General features: G+C 40.0%; 1 protein-coding gene across 1 annotated transcript in view; it reads left to right on the top strand.

Moving 5' to 3' along the window:
- Positions 1 to 20,746, top strand: part of LOC119737534 (G patch domain-containing protein 1-like) — a 45,605-nt gene that overhangs the window by 18,590 nt on the left and 6,269 nt on the right. Inside the window, exons 9-13 of the mRNA XM_038211965.1 lie at positions 289 to 454; positions 766 to 1,059; positions 1,653 to 1,831; positions 2,975 to 3,102; positions 20,081 to 20,324. Of these exons, the coding sequence (XP_038067893.1) occupies positions 289 to 454; positions 766 to 1,059; positions 1,653 to 1,831; positions 2,975 to 3,102; positions 20,081 to 20,324 (1,011 nt within the window). The remainder of the gene's footprint in view (positions 1 to 288; positions 455 to 765; positions 1,060 to 1,652; positions 1,832 to 2,974; positions 3,103 to 20,080; positions 20,325 to 20,746) is intronic.

Here is a 20,746-nt window from a genome sequence, read left to right as displayed (position 1 = left end):
AAAAGTCAAGAAAGCTAGGGTCGGGAAAATTTATTTTGCAAGGGTATCGCAGAAAAAGTCAATGGGGGGATTTTCCCTTCCCCCCCCCCCCCCGGGCCCTTTTAGGGTTAAACGGAGCCAAGCAATTTGGCCTGAATATGTAGAGTAGTTTAGACGTTAAGGTCTCCTAAATGGGATAGTACCAAGCAATATCAAACAAATTTACTCTCCACTTGGCTGTTCCTCAAATCTAGTTAGCACATTTCCACTCGTATTCAAGAATTATTTTTTTTCCCCCTTCGTTACCAGATATTTCCCCCACCGCTGCTGCCCAAAGACTTCCGTCCCTTCCACACCGTGGACAAGTTTGCTAAGGAGAACAGGCCGCCCCAAGCAGCGACGGAGTTTAAGAGCAGTCGCTTCACCCTCAGCGCCCTTCAGCGAGCCGCTATACTCGGGGAAGAACAACTGCCTGGTAGAGTTTTTGAGATTCATCGTATTTGTAAATGTAGCATGAAGTACAGTAATATTAATAATAATGATAATTTGAAAGCGCTTCATGACACATGTTTCCTGCAGCCGCTTGAGATCAGCGTTATCTGGTCTATTCATACCCCTGGGTGGAGAGAGGCAATTGTAGTAAAGTGTCTTGCTCAAGAACACAAGCATCATTTTATAGAATGAAAAAGTATGAGGTGTTTTATTCTAATGAAAAAATGTTTACATCCTTTGGTAAAATTCGAGTAAATATCCTGGATTCTTTCATGGCTTTTTGTTTTTCCACAGATTCCAAAGGCCAGTCCTCTGTCTTTGATTTCCTCTCTGTGGAAGATCGTGAAAAGTTAAAAAGCAGCAGTTCGTCTACTCAAGACGCAACTCCATCTCACCCTAGAGGGCAGCAGATACAAGAACCAACCCAAAGCCGATTCCACCGTGCTCCGAGCCCCGCCCCGGCCGCCCCTGCTGCTAGTGACCCTCAGCGTCTTCAGGCGTTCGGCGGCGGGTTTCAGCCTTTTGCCAACGATGCTGCCAAACAACAGAGATATGAGGAGTATTTGGCTCGAAAAGGAAGTGGAAAAGGTTAATAACATTTTAGGGTTTTTTGAACGGACTTGAAGGAGTGATTTTGTGTGGGGTTTCTTATACATGCATTCATTTCTTCTGATTGAAAGGGGTTAAGGTAGTAAGTTTGTCCCAACGGTAAATTTCAAAAATAAACACCTCTCTCTCAATTTAAAAAAAAAAGTGAACAATTTTATTACAGTGAAATCTCGATAAGTCAAAACATGTTAACTCAAAACCCTTCTAACTCAAAAGTAAAATTGTTGTTGAATAGAAAATCCATTGGATAACTCAGATCTCTGCTTAATGCAAAATTTGAGCCAATTCCCCTGAGGTTAGACTTATCGAGATTCCACTGTACATACACATTGTATGATGCTTTTCATCATTAATGGTCACAGCTGTTTAGCAGCAAATACTGCTTACCAAATTTAATGTGCTAAGCAAAAATCAGCGGGGAACCAGTCACAAGCAATACACATCAGGTGTGATTTTGGCTGGTAACCTGTTCTTGCTAAGCAAATATTTGTCTGTGCTTAGCAAATTTCTGATCTTAGCTAAGAAAATTGGTCCGGGAAGTCTGATAACAATTTTTTTTTTTCCGTTTTCAGACTCGGATGTCGCGCCTCCGGCTTCCAACATGACGGAATGGGAGCGCCAGCGAGAGGCGGAGGAGTTCGTCCGTGCTTCTGCCCTCTATAGACCCCTATCGAGCATGATGGCGACGAGATTCGTCACCGCTAAGCACAAAGACGAGGAGGAGACGGTGGACGTCCCAGCTGAAGAAGGGGTAGGTTTCGCTGGCCACATCTGAAGTACTTAGCTACGGCTAGGAGTAACACACAAGTCTATGGGAAGTTGCTTCAGTCCCTTTTCTTCTGGTAGAATCACGTCAACGCAGCTTGTGATATATTGTCCAATTACATGATATACAAATGGATGCGGAACGCGCAAAATTTGAGACAAACAAAACTTAACGTTAACAATTCTATGGGTTGTCTAAGGGGTGTTGCTAACTCGCAAACAGCGATAGGTCAGTTGTAAGTCCAAGGACTTTTTGGTCACTTTTGCTATGGGTATGGGTCAATTTTATGAAGTTTCTAAGCAGATAAGTCGGATGTTGATCCAAATATTCAAAACTTACTCAACAGTAGAAGGCTGGTTCATAATTCATGCGAATATGAATGCGATGCGAATTTGACATCACAAAGCATAATTCGCCGGAGTTGAAGTGTTTAGCGTTTGCGAATTCAAGCACGAAAACTTGCCCTAACGTCACAAATTCGCATTCGCGTTGGCTTTCGCGCCTGAAGGCTCCATTTGTTCAAAAGCGGTCATGCTTCATTGCCATATAATCTATGCTTACATGTAAAATTGGCGCAATTTCCTACAGTTGTAAGCACAAAGTTTCTGCTCACCATCAGGCATGGTCAAAACGGAGGGCACTGTTGGAGAAGAGGGCGCTGTTCGACATGAATGGTTGGGCTTTTTCATTTTCTCATTTGTCAACATTTAAATGCATTGAATATCTCTGTTTGTGACAATTTTCGTTCACAAATTACGTTTGAAGCGTTTTAGGAAAGTGTTTGGATATTCACCATTGCTGTTTGAATATTGCATCTTTCGTGATGTTGTGGATGTTGATGGATTTTGGAATCTACGGATTGGCTGGAAGGCTGACACAATGCAGAGACATTGCCATTGTGCATTATATGTCAACCAGTATCAAGCCGTGTCCAATTACTTGGCTACGGCTTGAAATTACATACAAGTATATGGGAAGTGGCTACAGCCGCTATCATAGACACAAGTGCAATATCAAGCCATAGCCAAGTAATTTGGACACGGCCTCACCCCATGTTGATTGAAGCTTGCCTTGAATTTTTGACCTTTCACAGTTGACCTTTCACTTTTGACCTTTCACCTTCCCCAGGGAGATAAATCGGACCAGGCCAAAGCGGCCGACCTGAAGATGTTTGGCAAGCTGACCCGCGACACTCTAGAATGGCACCCTGACAGCCTGCTCAGTAAACGCTTCAACCTTCCAAACCCTTACCCTGGGTGAGTCGGGATTCCATACTTCTCATTTCCTTTTTTAGATCTGTAGTCCCCAATTTTAATGATCTGCTTAGTCAAAAAACACTGCTAAGCAAAGTTTGTGCTAAGCATGTATCAGCGGAGAACCAATCACAAGCAATAGACATTCCATGCAATTTAGGCTGGTAACCTGTCTTAGCTCAGCAGATATTTTCCATGCTTAGCAGATTTCTGTGCTTTGAGCTGCTCCAAGTTGTGGCTTTATCTGAAGTCAAAGCTGGAAATGAAACTGAGTCATGAAAGAAGTTCATCAGGCTGGTGAAATTTCAACTTTTGTAAATGAATTTTCTATAAACACAGCCAATTACTTACGTAGTTTCGTTTACGTTTCGACTAGTTTCACTAGTCATCCTCAGAACGAAGCACCACCAGTCGGTTGGTGGCGCTGTTTCCTGTTGCGGCCACTAGATGGTGGTCTGGCCGCTTGTGTCCTCACCCGGGGTGGTACTTGGGGTATGAGGGGTCCCATATGTGTGACAGTTCGTACCCTCCCTCATCTCTGTTAAAGAGTTGATCGTCGTCTCCTTATCCATAGACTTTCACGTATCCAAAGTCTGAATTTGTCGCCCTCACTGTGCAAGATTTCATTATCTGCCCAATTCATCACATGATTGTTGTCTCTAGCATCTCTATACGCGCAGGATTTTGCTCACAGACGCGAGAGCAAATGTCGTGTCTTGGTTTTATTAGATGTCTATGTGTTGACCAGTCTGGTGGTATAGCGCCACCCAGTGGCCAAATAATGCCATGCTTTCATTGAACATCACTTGCAGGATTCTGAAGTCTTATATTCCCATTCAAAAAAAAAAAGTCATTTATTATCATCAGTGGAATGTGTTGGCGCCACCTGTTGGCCAAATAATACCATGACCTTGAGGGTTACACAGGGTTCTTGAACTTTCTGCAGGCTGGAAAAAAGACCTACAATGGAGTCAGCGAAGCATACATAAAATCCTTTAGTTAGGTGGCTAGTCTTTTATCAGGGCTGAAATGCCATAAGGCACACCTTGGCCCTTTTATAATCGGCTTAGAGGTGTTTAGAAAGCAAATCCCTGAAAAACATGTCCACATACGTGGTCAACTTGAAATGAAATCTAGTGTCTCTAAGTTTGATCAGAAATTTGTTTTGGTCGCGCTCAAAGAAATTGGGAGAGATCACATGTTGAGCTTCTTTCAAAGTGTTGTTTTGGTTTTGACTTCGGCATAGAAAGCCGGAGGAATTCAGTATGGGAAGGCATAACAGACCCAATAGTGGAAGGTGTTTTAAAACGGGATTTTTCTCAGGATTAAATCACAATTTTCAATAAAAGGCACATCTGAAATCAGATCTGAACTTTTGAAATTGGAGAAGCATGTACTGTTAGGCACAGGGCTTTGTGAAAGAAAATAGTGAAAGGACACACAAAAGATAACCACTTTAATACTGTTGAATCAATTTCTTTTGTAAGCTCTGTTCCAAATCTCTTTTTTTTTTTCTAGAAATTCTCAAAGCCTAGATTATTTGCTCTTTTCACGCTCTGCCATTGGGCATGCACAGCCTCGATCTGGCAACTTTTATGCACAATAAAAATAACCAGTTCAGTGATCTGAACCCCGACACGGGAATCACTGAACCGGCTATATTTATTGTGTAAAGTTGCCAGATCGAGGCTCTGCATGCCCATGGCGGAAGTGTGAAAAGAGCGAATTTTAAACAAAAACATTATTTGTGCAAATTCTTGTCACATGCTTGACAATGCACTGGCAGTTTGTGTAACTACTGATTAAGGCAATGTTCAGCAAAATTTGTTGACTGCTGTGATGTGATGTGGGATATGCCATTTTGAACACCCGAGGGGGGCATAGCACCGGAGGCGAATGCCCCCTAGGGATTTAAAGCAGTCAATAATGGTTTTGTTATACCATGCCAATAAAAAATAGAATTAGCTGTTGCAAACTGCTTACCAACCAAGAGGACCTATGGTATAAATGCAAAAAAATAGTTAGTGGCCTGACGTTTTGACCCTAGCAGAGTCTTTCTCGAAGGCTAAAGCGCCTTCGAGAAAGACTCTGCTAGGGTCGAAACGTCAGGCCACTAACTATTTTTTTGCACCATGCCAATAAGTCAAATTTAAATGAACTTAGTTTGCAAGATTGAATTAAATCGCTGCGGTGTAACCCTTGATAAGTGCAGGTTTTCTTGCCGGACATGAGACTCAGTGGTTGCAGTTCTCATGCGCGCGCAGGCAAGCCCCACACGTGTGCGCAACGCTCGCAATTTCATATGCAGCGCCGAGTATATGAGATTCATTTACATGGGAACGCAGTGTATATGGGGTTCATTTATATGGAGCGCAGTGTACATGAAGTTAACGGTTATTTTTACAGACTGGACATGTGGCCGTTTTAGACCAATGAAATTACAGCATCCAAGCACATGATTTTACAAATTCAGTTGATTCCTTTTAACATTCCATTTTTTTCGGGGGGGGGGGGGGGGGGAGGTTATTCAAGTAACCTTTTCAGAAATACATTTCCCCAGACAGACTCATTGACTGTGGTGTGTAGCAATTTCTGTTCAAAAGAATTCTTTTCTAACTGCAAAAAGTACTTTGAAAACCACATTAAACTTTTAGTTCGTCTTCCAAAAGCATAACACATGTACAATGGTCACAACTGTATTTTCTTACCTTACAAAAAGTGCAGTGCGCACAATGCGCAAAGTTTGGCAGTGGCTGCCATATGCTGGGACTTCTAAACATCTTATTCAATCCTGTTTGAAAGCTTAATGGAAGTTTTTTTTCGTTTCTTGGCCTTGGATTTGCTTTCTTTTGAGGCCTATGTGAGAATACATTGAATGCGAATTGCATACCGGTACAAAAGAAATAACCCAAGGTGATGTTTTTACAGCGCATAAATTATGTGCGGGGGTGTTATGTCAGGTTTAAAAAAAGGTACGCTCACTGGAAAGTTTTGAATAGCCTTTAGTATATAGCTGTGAATATATGAAAATAAAGGCTTATTTGTGTTTTGCACGCGATTGGCCTTGAATTGGGTTACATATGTAGTATAACTTTAGCGTTGAAAACGTGAACAGCATCTTCAAGAAATTGTGAAAAAATAAGCAACACAAAAAGTTACCAAAGTTGGAACAGTTTTGCTCATTAAATATTTTCAGTGAATATCGTGAATAATATATCATCCGTGGGTTTATGGCTTCAGATTAGCGCCCCTTGAACAGTCCTTCCGATTTGAAAATCACAGGCGTGTGGAAAAAGGCACACCTGGATTTTTCCAGGTGTGGATTTTTTTCTAGGTGTGTGGTTTTCTAGGTGTGTGATCTGTGGTCCAGGGAAATTCAGGCTTTTAGGTGTGCGATGGTGTAGGGGTGTGATCGCACGCCTCAAATCAGAAGGACTGCTTGAACAAGGACATTGACAAAACCTGGGGAACCGCCAACATAGGGCTGGATAGCTCAGTTGGTAGTGCATTGGAACGGTTACCCGGAGGTCGCAGGTTCAAACCCTGCTTCAGTCAGTTTCTTTGTTCATTTCATAATTAGCAAATAAATACACAAATACATCTATACACAAAGTATATGCAATTCAAATTTCATTTTATTACATGCTTTTAACATCTTTTTTTTTCCCCCAAGTCTTTGCAAATCTCAGCATTTAAAAAGTAAAGCAAACCTTATCCAAGTTGTTGAAGCCTGTTCGTGGGAATAAAACTCATTTCCACTTAATTCAGACATTGGTCACTATCGACCCACTGTTATAAAAATGCAACACACAAATATTTCCACTTTCAAAGTGCCTGGTCTCATTGCCATATATCTTGAGCCTGTCGCTCCCAAAGAAAGCATTCCATGGCTTCACAATGGAGTTAATTACCTCAGTGCTTTTGTCAAGGCGTTCTCCAAATATTTCCCCTAAGGGATTCTTAATCTGAACAACTGGCTAGACAACCAAGGCCATTTTAGCATTAAAGTTTATTATTGTGTTTTTGAAGAAAGGTGTTCACAGTAAAATTTCGCCCTCTTCAAATTACTATTTTTTTTTAAAATTTGGGTGGGGGTTTCTACTTGATTTACTTGTGTAATTTTCCTTGTGTAACTTCGCATTACTGTCTAATTATTTGAAAACACTTTTTTTTTTCAATGACACATCTTCAGTTTAGATGTCAGTTCTCTGATCTCAAATCAATCAAAATCAAACACTCAGGGCCAATTTCATGCTAAGTACAGAAATCAATTGCTTAGCCAAAATTGGTAACCAACCAAAACATCGAGTGATGCACATTGTTTTTCACTGGTCCTCAGCTACTTTATGCTTAGTAAATAAGTTTGTTCAGCAATAATTTCTGCTCAGCACAGTGAACCTTTGTTGTTGTTTTTCCATGTTTTTTTTGTTTTACTGTTTCCGCCTTGTTTTTGGTAGAACGTTGTTGCCCAGTAATACACAAGAAACTTGTGAAACTTGACCCCGGGTTCGAATCCCGCCTGGGCCAATATGCAGAGTGGATTTTTCAGTCCCTGCCTGAGTCCGTGGGTTTTCCCTAGAATATCATTCGGAGGTTTTCCTCCCACCACTAAGCTATAATTTCCTTCCACATCTTCTGCCAAAGGACCCCACTGGAAATAAGTCAAAAGACTTTTGTGGGCCTTTCCGGCCAATTGCCAAATAAAACATAATCACAAACAAACAAACAAACACCCCAACAACCCACCTAGCAAACAAACAAAGCAAACTATAACTGTAGACCAGGAAAAACCCTTCACACATGTCATTCAAGCTGCATAATCTCGGTTATGTAATCTTCAGCAATGAAAACGAATCCCAGCTGCAATTAAATAATACTGGCTGACCACTTTTCTCATAAATGTGGCATCATTTTTGCATCATTTTGTGATTCGAAGGGAAGATACCGGTAAGAACAATCGAATTGCTTCCTCCATGTGTTTTTTGTTTTTTTTTTTTTTTTTTTTTGAATATCATCATGCCTTCCTCTTTCTTCAATAATAATAGTTGTTGTGATAATTTTTGCAATTTTTTTTGTTGTATAACGTTGCTGTTTACTCATTTTTGACCTTGCTTTTAGGGTCAAAGGTTTTTGCATACAGTCAATGGGACTCCCGGAAGTATGGAAATGATTTTGAGGTCTTTTGATATGACTGAATGAGTTTGTCAGAAGTGCTTTTGAAATAAAAATGGAGAAATAACTTTATATGTAACCCTTGAATTTTGCAATCAAAATAACATTTTACTCGTGTCTTTATTCCAAATAAGACTTGTGGAATGAAAAAGCCAAGGAAATTATTATCACAACACACGATTCCGAGGAATATACTATGAATACTAAGACATTAAAGCAAGGCAAATAAGTAATAAAGATGGAACAAATATACGTATGAAAGTGTAATAAACATTGAACAATATTACAAAGGAATATAAACATATTAAAGTTGAAATAACAGAACAAGTGGTAAACATACTTATTTGTTTGCACGTTTGAATGGTGTCAGTGTGAGCATGTACATGTAAACACCGGCAATCGTGGACCTAGGACAAAAGGGTTAGGGCACAAACAATACGTCCACGATTGACTGATAGTCCACAATTGAAATTCGTGTACAAAACCAATGAGAGCTGTTGCTAAAACGTTAGAGTACAAACAAATGAATGAGGATTAGGGACAATAGGGGATCCACGATTGTCCAGCAAAATCCATTGATCATGCTGCTTCATATAATGCTTTAGTACTAAATCCGCTGAAATCCACCACAAGACCACCACTACAATAAGTGGATTTGGATGGACTTGGTACTCATGGCTTGCCTACCAAAATAAGTAAAAAATCATTTGAAGTCATTATTAATGATACTTGAATGGCAAATCACAAAGTACCAAGGTAACAGGGACAGGAAAAAATGTCACACTTTGGACCTAAACTTATAAAATGACCCATATGTCGGTTGTAAACACACAACACAAGGCACAGAATACAGAAAACTTCAATCTAAAAAAAAAGTTAGTTTTGCGGTCATTTATTAAAAAAAAATTGTGATGGTGAACAAAACTATGACTGTACATGAAACACAGTGAAGGGACAGTCTGAAAGTGGAACAAGGCTATTGATTGCATTCCATGTAAGGAGCTTGTCAGGGAATTGAATAGACTTTGCGGTTTAGGATTTTCCGTCTCGTTATGAGGTGTAGACAGAGTATTGAATGTTAAAAGTTCATTTTATAATGTTGCCTTCATGCCGGTACCTGCACATAATGTGAACATGTAGAATAATTGCTTTGTCTGTGTCACATTTGTAATGCTGACAAATCTATCACCCTTTTTATAACGGGTTTGCTTTGCCGAGAGCTCAATTCTTCATTTTCTTTTTCAGCCCACACAATTGTACACTTAATTTTTAAATTTTGTTAAGAGTCAGAAAAAGTTACAGCCTAGAAACTTGGCAGCTTTCCCGGTCGTCAGAACCTCTTGAAAGACCAGCCATTTTGAGTTCTTTTTGTGTTGCTTTTTTTGTGTCTGAGATTGTAAGCTCGAGGCATTTAGCCTTGAATTCGTAAAATCTATTGAACGTCTGCGTCAGTCGAAAAAATGAATAAGTACTTTTGTTCACTTATTCAGGCACATAATAGAAACGGTTGTATGCGGATGGGGTGAAAAATTTTCAGGTCATTTTGTAAAGTAACTTTTTTTGGTCCCTTTTGCACTGTTTTAGTAGCTTAAATTCAGTGACCAAAAGAAAATTAAAGATAGCTTCTAGTTTTGTCTTTTGATACTACGCAGGTGCAAAATGCAGAAAAAAGTCAGAAATTAAAGGTATAAAGGATCATTTGCTTTTCAGCAACCTTTTTTCTTAGTTTGAAGCAGGGGTGGCGGGTTTTTTTTGGAATAAGACTATTAATTGGGACGTTAATACACCTTTAGATGGTTCAGGTAAGCCTCCACCAACACAGTTAATTCACAATATTACTGTAAACTGATCGAGGACTGATTAAAGCAAAAGTGAGTGTGTTGTCTTTAAAATTAAAGCTTCGAAGGAAACTTAAACTCAGACCTGGACTTTAATCAAAACGATGATTTTGGGTAATTATGCAAAACCTATGTATATACATGTAAGTTGAGTCGATGATGATGAGGCAGGGGTGTTTGAATGTGTTTACAACATCTTAAAATTTGTAATTAAGTGGAATCAGTTGATTTAAATGCTTAAAATGACCCTCAATTTATTTTGCCGAAAATAAGATTTTTACAAAAAAGTGATTTAATCAGTGATTTAAAACAAAAATCATTTGATTGAAATTGCAATTTAAATCAGTGATTTAAATCAACGTGATTTATATCAGCCAACCCTGGTTTGAAGCAACAACATTTCTCAAAATCTGAAGAAGGGTGCATGACAACTAACTTGTTGAAGTTTCAGCTCAGTGGATATGATACACACAATTTTTGGGGGCCTTGTAGCTGGATTCCATCGCTAACTCACGTAAAAAAAATTGCCCGCGGGCACATTTTCTTTAACCACCTTTAATAATGGGGTGCTATTCAGAACGATACCATTTCAGGCGGAATAATTTCACAGGGTATTTTGTACCAGTCCTATTATATCTTCATTTTTAGCAAGGATTTTCTTGTTAAATCGGTAGGTATGTTTCAGGTGATTGCAAATGGTCCTATGTACCTTTAGAAAGGCATGTGTATGAAATTACCAATAAAACTTTCCAGTAAGATGCTAAACTGGATGTTTTGACAAACACGTGTAAGTAGTGTCAAAGTCCTTTTATATATTGGGACCCGAACAATTCTGTGAGATGAACTGTTGAGGTCAGGAATTTCAACGTGTACTTTCGCACAACAATCCCTGACCTATCTTGAATACAACTGGAATGCAGAATTAATGCCAAACCTAGCCTGTATAAAGACTGCCTTGTATCTTTACAACTGACTGACCACACTTTGTTCAGTGGTCAGTCATACGGTGCAATCCCCCGAATAGAATTCTTCCATTTTTTTGGCTTTTGATTTTTTTTTTTCCTATTTACAAATCACTGACAGAGTTATGAAGAATTGGGTTTTGGGCGAGTCGTCTCGAATCATCTGGTCAAAGATTTTGTAAAAGTTATGGCTTAAAATCTTTACTCAGATGGAATTGTGAGCTATTCAGGTTCTTATGAACAGTAAGTTTGGTGTTTTCAGCCCTCAAATTGTCCAACTTGGTTTTTTTTTTTTAAATTCAATTTGGAAAGTAGTGAGACCTGGGCCCAATTTCATAGCGTTGCTAAGCACAGAATTTTCTGCTAACAGAGCCCCCGTCTAGTTTAATGGAGGCCGTAAGCAGTAAGCACAGCTAAAGGCATGCTTACCTCAGAGGAAAAAGTTGCATAAATTAGTGACGCAACAATAGAAATCTCCATGCGCGTGCAACCATTAGAACGTCCCCGCCACGAAATAGTGCTTAAAGTTTAGTTTTGTGCTAAAGTTAGCACAACTTAGCTGCTTAAGACTGTTAAGCAGTGCTATAAAATTGGGCTCGGATCGGATTTGGGTTTTCAGTCCCTGTCAGATTCCCTGTCTATTCCAGTGTTTTCCTCCCACCTCTAAAACTTTGATTCCCTTAGGGACTTAGGGACTGCGCCCACAAGTACCAAAATTACGAAGAGAGAGTTGGAGGAGACCACTATGCCAGGAGGGACCTGCGAACGTACACCTGGTGTGTGTGGTGTACACCTCGTTCATGCGAAGGCACCGCGTTTGCGCCCATTCAGATTAAAAGTACTCGCGCAGTGCCCATACGAACCAGCGCCCGCACGCTGTGTTCCGAACCATTTTTCTCAAGTTTTTGAACAATGCAGGGCTGTATTTCAGCATTGACAATTGTACCAGTTGGTGTGTACCCTCCTTTGTGAAGACTTACACAACAATTTGTATGGGCGAATAATACCTCTTTTGAGTAGCTTTACTTGTTGAAGACCTTGCAGGGAAGAATTCAAATTCAAATTCAAGTTTATTATCCACACTAAAAGGTATAGAGATTCAGCTTCCACTGGCATTTCTGAACAATGACATTACATAAAACCACTAAGCCAATTTATATAACTGACATACAGATCCTTGTCATTTGATTGGTGGAACTCACAGTTAATATCATGATGCGGTATTTGTGTGCAATGCTGGTGTGCGAGTTCAGAGTTGCGCGTAGCGCATATTGTTCCAAAGAGCCAGCGCTACATGTGGGTTCAAACATTTTCGTGAAGGGGTGGTTTGGAAGAGAGAAATACATTTTCCTCCAGTTTTGTATTGACAAAAAAGTTCAAATATACCAAATGACAAGGATCTATATGTCAGTTATATAAAACAAATATTAAGTGGCTTTAAATTATGAAATGGGAGGAATATTATCGCTCAGTAAAATCTGGACTTTTCCAGTTCACTCGGCTTTGCCTCGTGAAATGGAAAAGTCCAGATTTTACCTTGCGATAATATTCCTCCCATTCCACGCTGAGCCACTCAATATTTGTATAATATAGAACAATATAGACAGATCACTATAACTCATTAAAAATAACCAATACAATACAATTAAAATTGAGAGGACCACGATACATTGCACAAACAATTCTTAAGTCAATGTAGCACACAACAATTAAAAGCCAACACCATACAAGTGACATATTAAAACAAATTGACGGCTCTTTAGACAGTAATATCAATGATTACCTATTCACAGACTTATTGAACAGGCGAATAGCGTTTGGAACAAGCAAATTTCTGGTGCGACAACATGAAGTCGGTGGGACACAAAGCCACGTACCTGACACAGAAAAGTGCCTTTAATGGCAAGAAATGTTGCAGTACCTGGCTGTTGCAAGAAATGTTGCAGTACCTGGCTGTTGCAAGAAATGTTGCAGTACCTGGCTGTTGCAAGAAATGTTGCAGTACCTGGCTGTTGCAAGAAATGTTGCAGTACCTGGCTGTTGCAAGAAATGTTGCAGTACCTGGCTGTTGCAAGAAATGTTGCAGTACCTGGCTGTTGCAAGAAATGTTGCAGTACCTGGCTGTTGCAAGAAATGTTGCAGTACCTGGCTGTTGCAAGATATGTTGCAGTACCTGGCTGTTGCAAGAAATGTTGCAGTACCTGGCTGTTGCAAGAAATGTTGCAGTACCTGGCTGTTGCAAGAAATGTTGCAGTACCTGGCTGTTGCAAGAAATGTTGCAGTACCTGGCTGTTGCAAGAAATGTTGCAGTACCTGGCTGTTGCAAGATATGTTACAGTACCTGGCTGTTGCAAGAAATGTTGCAGTACCTGGCTGTTGCAAGAAATGTTGCAGTACCTGGCTGTTCACATGTACCGTGGGTTGTTGCAAACTTTGAATGTTGAGTTATAATGTTATAATTTTGAAGTTTGCTTCTTGCAAAATTCAAGTTGTAGTCGGTAGAAAAACAAATTAACTGTAAGGCTTAAGGGTGGAAGGAACATTTTTGTAAGGGTAAGGGATGTACATGTATAAGCATCGTGGTCCAATGTTACATGGCTTTGAACCCTGACAGGGGAAACATGGCGCTTGTGTTCTTGGGCAAGACAATTTTCTACAGTTGCCTCTCTCCACCCAGGTGTATACATGGGCACCTGTGAGGGTAGGGACCTGATTGTGCTGATCTCGAGCTACGCTACTGGTCTCCTGGCTAGGGAAAATAATTGTGAAGCGCTTTGAGACGTGTGTTTTAAGCACTGAACTGCTCATTTCTAGTGTGGTGGAAGTTTTAGGTAGCGTGGAAAAAAATCTTTTCCAGGTTTTTTTTGGAAGTGCCATGATTTAGCATACTGGACGAGTGCCTAGAGTAGACATCCAGTGCTTTGTTCATTGTGCATGGGCGTGCTAACTCCTGTGATATAAATGGACTTGCAGTAGAAACTTTATGTCCACAGTAGTGATGAGTACATGACTGCCCATGCTTGAAGGGCATTTTAGATTGCATTATAGTTATATTCCGGCATTATAGTTGCATTCCGGTAAAATCACAATGACGCGTCTTTTTCTGAGTCTTTGCATTGTTTAACACTCCAAGGCTATTCATTGTCTGGTATCTGATCAACGAACAGAGTAACAACTGTTGTTGCTAAGCAGGTTAACTGACCAGGGCTTGCATATATTTTTTTCTCCAAAAAACAATCAGCATAGTGTTGATTGGGGGGGGGGGGGGAGCAGAGATTACAAAAGAGAGAGTTGGGGTAGGGGAAGGGGAAGGGGGAAGAAAAGGGGGGTTGTATTTGTTAGATTTCATACATGCTGAATGTCCTCTCTGCAATTGGGCGGATTGCACATAGTGCACTGTATGCGGACTTGGTTGAAACCATCAGCACGGCAGTCTCGCATATTGAAATTTCGGGGGAATGTTTTTGCAACCAACCCTCCCCCCCCCCCCCAAAAAGACCTAGATGTTTCTGGCCAAACTCATGGCTGTTTGGGCAATTTGTTGTTGCATTTTTATGTCATCTTATAGACTGATAGGACAGAGATGTGCAGTAGAAATGTGCATAGTGATCAGTGCCAATATTTCGTAAGCTAAAGGCTTTCAAAAATGCTAAATTAAAATGACGTCACATTTCATGTGATAACGTCATCGTGATGTCACTTCAATTTTCATCTATAACACATCCCGGTCTAGGTACATACCAACTTTCAACCTAATCGGTGCTGTTGTTCTGTAGATATAAGCCTTCAAAATATGCACTTTTAATATGACATCACTTGTCCGATTGATTTTAGTGCCCAAAGTGCCTTTTACGTTGGAAACTGAACACTATGGACGGGAGTCTGAAAAAAAAAAATCTTAACAAAAACAAAGGCTGTTTCAGCCGGTTGCAGAAACAGCCAAAAAAATTCTTGCTATGCTACTAAGTTGTCAAGTCTATCACATAGGCCTATAGGTCGTAGTCAGAGTGTGGGTCCTAAAAATTCAAGTCCTAATCTAAGGCCTACTAGTCCAAATCCGACAACCTGAGCCCAAGTTTGATTCCCTAAAAAAGTGGACTTGTTTCTGGACTCAAGTCCCACAACATGGGGAGTTTGCCTGTATTCTAAACTCTGAAACCCAAAACCTGATAATGAAACTTTCTGAAAACAACTGTTAATAATTGCAGAAGGAGTTTCCCCAAACCTAAATTTTCCCTATTTGCAACATGGTTGACTGCAAACTTTCTATATGTACAATTATATACCTACATGTTAACCTTCCAATCTCATACCCTGAAATTTGCTTTTAAAAAATCCATTTCAAATCAAAAAAATTGGCAAGTAAAAAAAATAACGAAAGTCTGTCACGGGCCAATGTGGCCCATCAGGTCGGCATTTATCTCTGGTTTCAGTAGCATGAAACGGCTGAGAATATTTCTACTCCCCCTGGATGGGATGCCAGTCCATCACAGGTTACTCCCCAGCTAATGCCGATAGCCATTTATACTTCTGGGTGGAGAGAGGCAAGTGGGGCTGAAGTGGCTTGCCCAGGGACACAACATATGGCCAGCAGCTGGATTCGAACCCCTGACACTCTGACCAGGAGTCACGAACCCTAACCACTATGCCACACTCCCCCTCAAAGATTTGCCTAGGTCAAAGGTTATACAGGAGTTAAGCCTAAAAATATGTATAGATGACATCCCTCCACTTGCTTTTGTGTAGAGGTGCCGGACCTGAAGAAATGACTTTTGTGCAAGCCGGAATTCTTTGAATATATTTGACAATAACGGAATGCAAAAAAAAAAGTTGGAATTTTGTTCCGCTGGCCTTGCCCTGTTTAAGACATTGTGTAGTATTCGTCATCTTTAGTAGGTTGCCACATGCTGTGTTATTCTTCTTGACATGGGGGTGTGCCTATTACTAACATTTCTGTTTTTTTAAGGTCCGAAAATCGTGCCTACGCAGGGAATCAAGTTCAGCGTAAAATGTTTGAAATACCTTGTGTAGACACCATTCGATTATAAAAACATTGATGCATAACAGTAGCATGTTACACATCCTGTGGTCATGCATTACTCATTAGCTGTACAGACATTCAAATAAACAGTTAAAAACCAACGAAAATATAATTTTAAAAGGTAAAAAAAAAAAAGACTTGCTGATAGTAATTATTTTTTGTCCCGACATTTGGGTGTCGTTCTTTTTTGACTCACCCTGTAGTGTGCAAAGACATGTAAAATCCCATGTAGTATTTTGCCACTTTCCTTGTCATCTTTCGTAAATGTACTTAATACATCTTATTGCTTGCTATTCATGGTTGCCACTGTGTGATTGAGCATTTAAAAAATTGACCATATATGTGTATTTTCTAATTGTGGACTTTGATGTTATCGGTCGATCGTTATAAAGCATTTCTACGATCTTCGTGACAAGATCGCCGCGATTGCAAAATCTGTCATTGTTCATACTCTGTTCAACCAGATTGCATGCTTCAGTCAACTTTTTTGTGTGTAAATTTTTTTTACTAAACCCAATTCTTCATTGTGTCCCCAATGCACACATACCTAGGCCAACGTGATTTTTGTTTTTCTTAAAAGAAATTGGAAACATGACATTGTTCCTGTGAAGTTGAATCTATGTTTATTTACTTACCATGATGACGTCACACATCTCTCCCAGTTTTGTGCCCATATTTATTACCTATCAAAGGTTTTGCCAAAATAATTTTGAATTTTGCATGTTTTGTTCATAAAATATGCTGAAAAGTAAAAAAAAGAAAAAAAAAAAAGAAACTTCAGAAATCCATAAAATAAACGACGTGATCATGTCATCATGACATCACTTTAAGTTTTCACCTAGAATTTGTCCTTGTCTATGTACATGCCAAGTTTCAACATAATCGGAGTTGTACTTCGGTAGATATAGGGCTATGAGAAATTATGCACCTTAAATGTGACATTTTGAGAGTTCCCAAATAAGCTTGTAAGATGTTAACGTGTACAAAACCTATAGGGAAAAAGTGGAAAGAGGGGGACAAAAAAAAAAACACTAGAAAAACAGAATCTTAACGTAAACAAAAGGTGTTCCTGATTGAGATCGGGAACAGCTAACAACCCACCTACTAAAAGAAAAAAAGTTTTTAAAAATATATATTTTGTCTCCCTCCCTCCCCATACAGTAGTATCTGTCCACATTATTTCTCAATCTTTCTTGAAATGGTTTCATGATTATGAACAGTTATTGCATCGGTATGAAACGCGTTTCAATTTTTTCATTGAGTGCTTTGCTTAGAGTCCCGGGTTGGTCGGTTAAGACCAAGTTGCACTTTTCCCAGCTATTGTTGTTCGTTCCTGCATGGTCAGTTTGTATTAATCTGCAGTTGTTGCTTTTTTTATATGCCATGAATCGACGGAGCCTCGCTACAGCTATTCACCCAGTACTTTCCACCTGGAAAAAAAGAGAAAAGGTTTCCTGCCGGATTTTGATGATTTCTGGCTAGGAGTGCCCGCTATGCGTGGAATTTACGCCTATTGTGTGCAGTCTTTAATAGTGTGGGACTCTACAATCCTCAAACTGTGAATAAAGTAGGACACACAGAACAGAAATAGTCTGCACACCGGTCCAGGGGGCGGGGGAAAGGGGAAATAAAGTTACTTTATTTTTTCGTTATTGTTATCTGGCACTTTGATGTATGATTGGATTGATGCAAAGGGCCGCTCTCCACTTGATAATATTATGGATGTTTGCCAATTCAGTTGTACGTGTGAGTACAACAGTAAATAAAATTGAATGCCCTATGAATATGTATTTATGTACGTTTAGTTTAAGAGACACCCCCCCCCCCCAATAAGAATGAGAACTGGTCAGTGGTTACATTTTGGGCCACATTTCTATGATATGAAATTCAATATGGGATGCGTAAAGTTTAGCTTTAGGTGTTCAAACTGGTAACGTAGCCCAAATCACTGTAAGTAACGCCTATTTCAGGTGGGCGTTTTAGAGTATTTAAAGAATATCAAGTTGACCCGAATAGATTTTGAGAACTTGATGTAGTCATTTTCCATGGATTAGATTAGGGAGTTGTTCTGGACAATGGCACCAGTCAATCTTTCGACGTAGCTACTCCTAACTGCTGCAAAATGTCAAATGTTCACGTTCGTAACTCTCCTACTGATAGAACTGTCACAAACTGACAAAAAACCAACCCACTTCCTCTCACATAGCTTTTGTACAGGCTAGTCACCAACTGCCAGAATTAAACCACATAACTATTGAAAGCTGTTGTAGGGGTTGATAGATTGTAGGGTGTCCTAATAGAGGGCAGTACCTTTGTTTTGCTGGGATGTGCGTGAGTGAACCTAATGTGCCTTCATTGTTTTTTTTTTATAAATCAATAATTGCCAGGCACTCGGCAGTACTGAAACCCACCATATCTATTACTTTCAGTCAAGGCATGGTACCTTCAGTTGACAATATTGCCACAGCCTGTCAATAAGCCAGTTCAGTATTTCATCAACCGTGCATGTGCACAACGTTGTGGGCCATGGGTCATTTGGGATAATCGAACGATCGAAGGCGCACGAATGCACGCGGGCGCACGCCGCTTGTGTGTCAATTACGAGCAAAATGTGCGTGCGCGTAACATCGCGTAACATCACGTCAGCGATGTTATCTAAGATGACCTTGGGTCATTGAAATACCTAACTGGCTTATTGTACCCATATGAGCCCAATGTACAAAACTGTTAAAAATCGTTACTTGATAGATTTTGACAGATGGGGTATCTCTCTCAACTTTGTCACCGAGAGACGGAGAGTTTTAATAAGTGACAACAATTATTCAGAAAAGAATGTAACAGCTTTCAGAGGACAGGGGAGTTTCATGTTTTTCGAACCCAAAATGTATGTGACATCAGGATTAGTCAAAACCATACCTTTTGTCGCCCACTTCCCGGGTCAGTTTTGTTCCCCCAAGGGCGCATTACAACTGAGGACAATGAGGGCACAAAAGTACGGTCTCAGGAACAAAAGAGGACGCAAGTTCTGTGAATTAATTTTCAAGTTAAACCCTGGTCTATTGTTGTGGTCATTTTAAACAGAGAAAGTCCTGGGCCCAGCCCTTGTCAAGTTGTTTTCAGTCTGACAGTCATACACGCATCACTTGTGCCCACTCAAAATCGAGGTCACATTAAACCAGGACGTGAATTGTTTAGTGTTATTTTCCTTTCTTCAGTCTTCTTTTTGCAAAAGCAGGGGTGTTCATGACGTGTACTGCTAGGGACATCCCACATAATGTGTGCATAGTAGTACTAGTCTATTTAAAGTAATTTGTGACTCATTCAAAGCCTTTGTTCAACAGACATTGGGAACTCTAGTCAAAGACTGTTCTCATTTTTTTGGGGGGGGGGGAATATTTCTTTTACAAAGTCCAAACATGTTCTTTTTCGTTGTAATTTTTTTTCCCCAGTGTATCAGGTTGTGTATGTTCTTAAATATTCATATTTCTCAGGGTGTTTTTTGTAGGGGGAGTAATTTCTTTTATAATATCCAAACATTTTCCTTTTTGTTGTTGTCGTTATTTTTTCAGTATATCAGATTGTGTATGTTCTTCTTTAGTATTCATATTCCTCAGGTCTTTGGTTGAATGATTTTTTTAACCAGTGGCGTAGCCAGGAATTTTTTAGTGGGGGGGGGGGGGGCTGGGGGGGCTGGAACATTTCATGGGGGCGTCATGTAGATCAATGATAATTTTTTTAGAAACTCAAAATCTCAGTGGGGGGGGGGGGTATATTACCTTTTAATGTAACCACACCAAATCTAATGAGATGCAACATTGCATGAATTAGAAACTGGTAACCATTTTTCGCTGAGCAGATATTATGCGCTTAGCAATTTCTTGTGCTTGACAACCGTATGTAACTGGTATGTAAGGTTTTTTTTTTTAAAGCAAAATTCTTATTTGTTGTCTGCTATCGCTATATTGCAGGTCTTCTGTCGTTGGTTTGCCAACGGTGAAGAAAGACAAGTTTTCCGTCTTCAACTTCCTGTCCATTGCCCCGGCGGCCGATGATGCAACAGCGCCCTCTAGCTCTGCATCTGAGCTCGTTGGAAGTCAGCAGCTGAAAGACAAGGCCTCGCGGTGGGATAAGAGACCCGCCCTTCTGGCAAATGTGGGCGTGTCCAGAGAGGAGGATGGGGCGGCGTCTAGTCAGACACAAGTCGATCCACAGGTAGGGCAGATCGCTGCCATTTTATGGTTCTGTTTTGATAATTAATGTTCTGAATGTTCAAATTGGAAAGAAAAACGGGCTGTCAATTATAAAGTCATCACAAGTATCACAAGCCAGTCACAAGAAATCACAAGTGTTCACAAGTCAACCACAAGTCTTCCTAAGTCAATCACAATGCGTCACAAGTCAATCACAAGTCATACAATCTGAACTGAAGTCACAAGCTATTTAAATAAACTATGACATTCTTTGTCTGTCCCCAGTTACTCATTACCCAACTGGAGATTTCACTTATGATTGGCGTAGACTTGACTTGTGATTGACGTGTGATTGACTTGTGAAAGACTTGTGATAGCCTTGTGATTGATCGTTTATTGACTTATGACTTGCTTAAGATTGACTGTTGCAGAAGCAACACATCC

Source organism: Patiria miniata, unplaced genomic scaffold (assembly GCF_015706575.1).
Source record: "Patiria miniata isolate m_02_andy unplaced genomic scaffold, ASM1570657v1 HiC_scaffold_3, whole genome shotgun sequence".
In the NCBI taxonomy this organism is placed as follows: domain Eukaryota; kingdom Metazoa; phylum Echinodermata; class Asteroidea; order Valvatida; family Asterinidae; genus Patiria; species Patiria miniata.
Note: the sequence above shows the minus strand (reverse complement) of the source record. Positions and strands in the feature narration are given on the sequence as shown.